At 40.4% G+C, this 4,923-nt stretch overlaps 1 protein-coding gene across 1 annotated transcript in view; it reads right to left on the reverse strand.

Moving 5' to 3' along the window:
• The window catches only part of LOC101848934 (collagen alpha-1(X) chain), a gene marked incomplete at its 5' end in the record, with an annotated part of 18,686 nt that overhangs the window by 11,626 nt on the left and 2,137 nt on the right, over positions 1–4,923 (reverse strand). The window contains 2 exon segments of the mRNA XM_013084007.1: positions 1,037–1,183; positions 4,725–4,757. Coding sequence (XP_012939461.1) covers positions 1,037–1,183; positions 4,725–4,757 — 180 coding nt within the window.

Genomic DNA, 4,923 nt, shown 5'->3' on the forward strand with positions numbered 1-4,923 from the left:
GTCCAGAGGAGGGGGCAAAGGAGGCGATGAGGTGGGGGTAGAAAGTTGAGATGAAAGCAGACCACAGAACATTGTTAGGGAGCAGGAAAGGATGTGAAAGAAGACCATTTTAGAGAAAAAAATTTTCCGTCGTTATCCGAATTCGAACCCGGGACCATTGAATGAGAGGCGAACAACTTGACCTCTAGGCCACGAGAGCTCCCAGGCAGACTTTATGAAAAGGTAACATGTTTTACATTAACTTTCAGAAATAAGGAAATACAATTTCCATGTAGTTTAGAGAGTGTAGGTACTTTATAACATTGTGGGTGTTGAGGTTATCAGAATAAAATGAACAAATAACGTTAGTTTATTCCAGAGGAAAAGGCTGGACAGAGATAGATAGATAGATAGATAGATAGATAGATAGATAGATAGATAGATAGATAGAAACAGTGTTTGAGTAAAGATAACCAAATTGGAAAAATAATTGATTTTAGTCCGGGGGGAAAAAGTAAAGTAGCAGGCCTACAGAAAAAAAACAGTGTATGTATGTATGTATGTGTGTATGTATGCAAGCATCTGTCTCTGCCAGTTTGTGTGTATGTGTGTTTGAGGGGGGAGGGTGGATTGGTTTCTACTTCTTTGTGTTTCCTCTGATTTTTCCGTCCGTTTATCTTACTTTTATGTGCCGTAAATGACTATTATTGTGTGAGTCATCGACAGAAAATAGCGTATTTCCACAGACGTCAGTGAGACTGTGCCCATGGGTTTAAGTACAAATAGTACAATTTTGTCTTAAGAAAACCCTTAAATCTTTAAAATGTCTTACCTGTACAGCACAGATATGACTACAATATCATTATTTTCATCACATCATCATCATCATCATCAGTGTCTTTTTATTTGGGTGGTTTTGAGGGGGTGGGTGTGGGTGTGTGTGTGTGTGTGTGGGGATACTTTTACTAAGCTGTACTGCTGCAGTCAAAGATGTACATGTTTTCACTACTATCGCACCCTCTGTCAAATTTCACCCATTGATTCTGTGAACACTTACTGGCTGTCCAGGCATTCCCGGCATGCCAGGTTGGCCTCTCAGACCTCTTTGGCCGACAGGTCCAGGTGGACCTGGCAGACCGGGGACTCCCGGCACCCCCTGCGGCCCTTGGATGCCAGGCTTGCCGGATGGGCCTCTCTCTCCGGGCTGAGGATGGGAACAAAAAAGAGAGAGATACATAAACAAAACAAAATGCTTCAACAATGGCATCAAAAAGTTGCATGAACAGCAACAACAACAACAACAATACTAATATTAACAGGCTAATAATAATAATAATAATAATAATAATAATAATAATGATAATAAAGATAATAATAATAATAATAATAATAATAATAATAATAATAATAATAATAACAACAACAACACTAGTAGTGATAATAATAATAATAATAATAATAATAATAATAACAACAACAGTAATAAGAATAATAATAAAAATAATAATACTAATGATAATGATACTACTACTACTACTACTACTACTACTACTACTACTACTACTACTACTACTACTACTACTACTACTACTACTAACTACTACTACTACTACTACTACTACTACTACTACTACTACTACTACTACTACTACTACTACTACTACTACTACTACTACTACTACTACTAAGAATAATAATAAGAATAAGAATAATAACATTCACAAATGTGAAAAGCAACAACAGAAACAGAAACAATCGTTTTACAACAATATGCCATAGGTCTAGATCTATAAGTTAAATATACTTTTTCTTGCAACAAGACATGGTAGTGTAGTTTATGGCGAATACAACTCTCCGAGTGCGTAAATGTTACCAATAATAAAATATACTTTCCAAGAGAACATAGATCATCTGAAAAGGTCCCTAACAAAGTTCAAAGTGCATTTTCATAAAATGAATATATAAGAAATGATAATTCCAAAAACAAACAATACAAACAAATATTAGAAAAATAACAAGAACCGATGTTTACGGAAGGTCAATAGGCTTTATGAGGAATAAGACGTCATTTTACAGTTTGCTTTCTGTTTGATATGTATGTACATAATGCAAATCAATGGTAGGGTTCTCATATCTGAATAGGTCCCTAAACACCCTTTGATTCAGTTGGGCTTCTTGAGACGTTCAAAAAGCAGGAACAAAAAAGCCATTGTTCAAAATAAATCGCGCTCAACGAGAAGCAGTTGTAGGTAAAGCACCAGAAGAGCTTTCTGACCCGATAAGAGGTCACTTAACCTCTCAACACCGCGGCTTTCATCTGCTGGACGGGACACATCATCCATCGTGGAGGGAACGAGGAAGAAGAAGTCTCAACCACTCGACTTCCGGGCGCTTTACGCATCAATAAATAGAAAAGCTGAGCACTGAACGAGCTAGCAAATTAACTGTGCATATGGACTTCATGGGAAACGAGGCTTGTCTGTACCTTTTCCATGTCTGTGCACTGAAGAACCCCACCTTTGCACCACACTCCTTGTACGGACCCTTTCCCCCAATCTCTCGCCCCCTCCACCCCTCAATTTCAATCCCACAAGCCCACAAGTAGCTAGAACTATACAAAACCACTGAAGAACTCCCACCCCACCACACCCAGTACTGACCCCTCCCCCTCTTCCTCCCCTTTCCACCCCCTTTCAACCACAAGCAACTAGCACTCTACCATAAATGTCTCAACTTTGTATCCACAGACATGCACCGGTGGGATCATTAGTTCCTCCTCAAAAGTTGGGAAGTTGTAAAGTAAACGACAAATGACGGTGTTAGTGGGAACACCCTAGCGGAGTTTGTCAACCTGGAGACTCATAAACACCACGGGCCAATTCGCTCCCGCTGGCATCCGCGATCCGAGAGCGACGCACATCGGCGACAAGAAAATAAACAAGACAACTGGTCTCAATAAAGGATGAACTGCGCCAGGAATTTGGGCTGGGGCATGTCTAGACGAGTTAACCCCCACCCCACCCCATGCCCCTGTTTCCCGAAAGCGCACAAAGCACCGAAGGGTGCACACAACTTAATAAGAGTCTTAGTGTTACACGGGCGGAATCAGAATAGCCAAACAAATTAAGAGGCGTGAAAGGAGTCGGCCAAATTGTTGGAAATCTCGTTATGGGTCCCTTTCAATGTAGACCTTTGTTTAAATCGCGTTCACATACCCGAATTGCTTGACTTTAAGTACTATCACATACAATATTTACCGTATTATGTACACAGTCACCTAATTTTAACCCCCACCCCTTAAAACATTTTTTTTCGACATACTAAAACTGGAATTTCATATGCGCGCTCTTTTGAAACCTTTAAAGACAAATTGGGCCTGAACATAATAGGTTTCTGAACACGATAAAAAGAAACGCACCTTTAACGTAGCTTGTTGTGTACAACCTACAAGTATCAGGTCATATTGTTTAGAATAATAAACGTGCTGATATTCTGAACATCCAATTATTTTTGCAGAGATAGTTGTCCCGTTCTTACTGCAAAACACTCTTAAAGGTCTATACCATGCACAGGAAGACCTGACAGGTTTCTGGGCCGTATGGCCAATCGTAACGTATATTAATTAAGAAATGCGGCTCAAACTGAAGGGGAACACCCGGCAATTAGCCGTCCGCCGGATGTCAAGAACCCACAACCGCTGCTTGTGAATTTGATGTCCGGCCATCCGGCCTTGAGGGGGATGGCGACTAATCTTTGAAGTTTGCTGCGCCGGGGACAACAGAACTAATTACAAAATTATAGAAAATCACGTCGTAGATAAAAAATATAATACCAGATTCAGAATCCGCGAACATTCCCGATTGTTGTGTGATAGTACTTAAAGTCAAGCAATTCGGGTATGTGAACGCGATTTAAACAAAGGTCTACATTGAAAGGGACCCATAACGAGATTTCCAACAATTTGACCGACATCTCTCAAGCCTACGAGGGAAATAGCTCGCGAAAGACTTGTTTCGTCTTGTATTTAAGGATTTCCATTCCGGCGCTTTTTTGTTTTGCGCGCGAGGCAAGAGATGCAAATATGTGTCTTCGTCCATTCTCATGAAGTTTTTGAAATCTTCCGGAAGTGCTCTTATCTCATCCAGTAGAATTGTATGCGAAAGCGCATTCCTCTTCTATAACAAACCCTTTGACCACATACGAAATTGTTTTATTTTTTCTGTTCTTTTTTTAACACAACAAAAAATCGCTAAATCATCCAGAACTGTTCTATCCGCCATGATGCATACATGTATGTGAAGTTTCACCCAGACTAGGCCTAGTGCGTAGAATACGTTGCTTGCGAGATGCGGCAGCCTTCAGGTCGATTGTGGCGTGTACTAGATCTAATAAACCAAGTTTTCTCGATTTCGTCTGGCCGTACGGCTTGCCTGTACATGTAATAGCTGCTTTTCTGAAACAAAATAAGCTTTTATTACATGTATTTCTCGTCTAAGATGCTTTCAGCCCTATTTAGCCCCCCTTTGTCTTATTAAAAAGACTAGAAAGAGAGTCTTTAGAGTGATGACGTCATTTTTGCAATCTCTATTTCCTGAAGCTATTGTCCAAATAGTAAAATTGTTTGCCTGTCTTTCTTCACCCCTTCCCCTGAACAACTAGGCCCCCCCCTCTCTCTCTTTAAAGGACATCAGTAGCCTTTACTGTTTTCCTTAAAGGACAAAAGTGGCCTTTAAGATTTTCCTTACCATTCCGCGGGATCCTTGAGTTCCTGGGGGACCCTGGAAAGAGAGAAAAAAAGTTATGACATAAAACAGGATGGTTATTTGCGTGTACACAGGAGCATGGAGGAACACGTGTGCGTGTGCGTGTGTGTGTGTGTGTGTGTGTGTGTGTGTGTGTGTGTGAGTGTGTGTGTATGTGAGTGTATGTGTGTGTGTGTGTATG

The sequence above is a fragment of the Aplysia californica genome, unplaced genomic scaffold (genome assembly GCF_000002075.1).
Source record: "Aplysia californica isolate F4 #8 unplaced genomic scaffold, AplCal3.0 scaffold00012, whole genome shotgun sequence".
Classification (NCBI taxonomy): Eukaryota; Metazoa; Mollusca; class Gastropoda; order Aplysiida; family Aplysiidae; genus Aplysia; species Aplysia californica.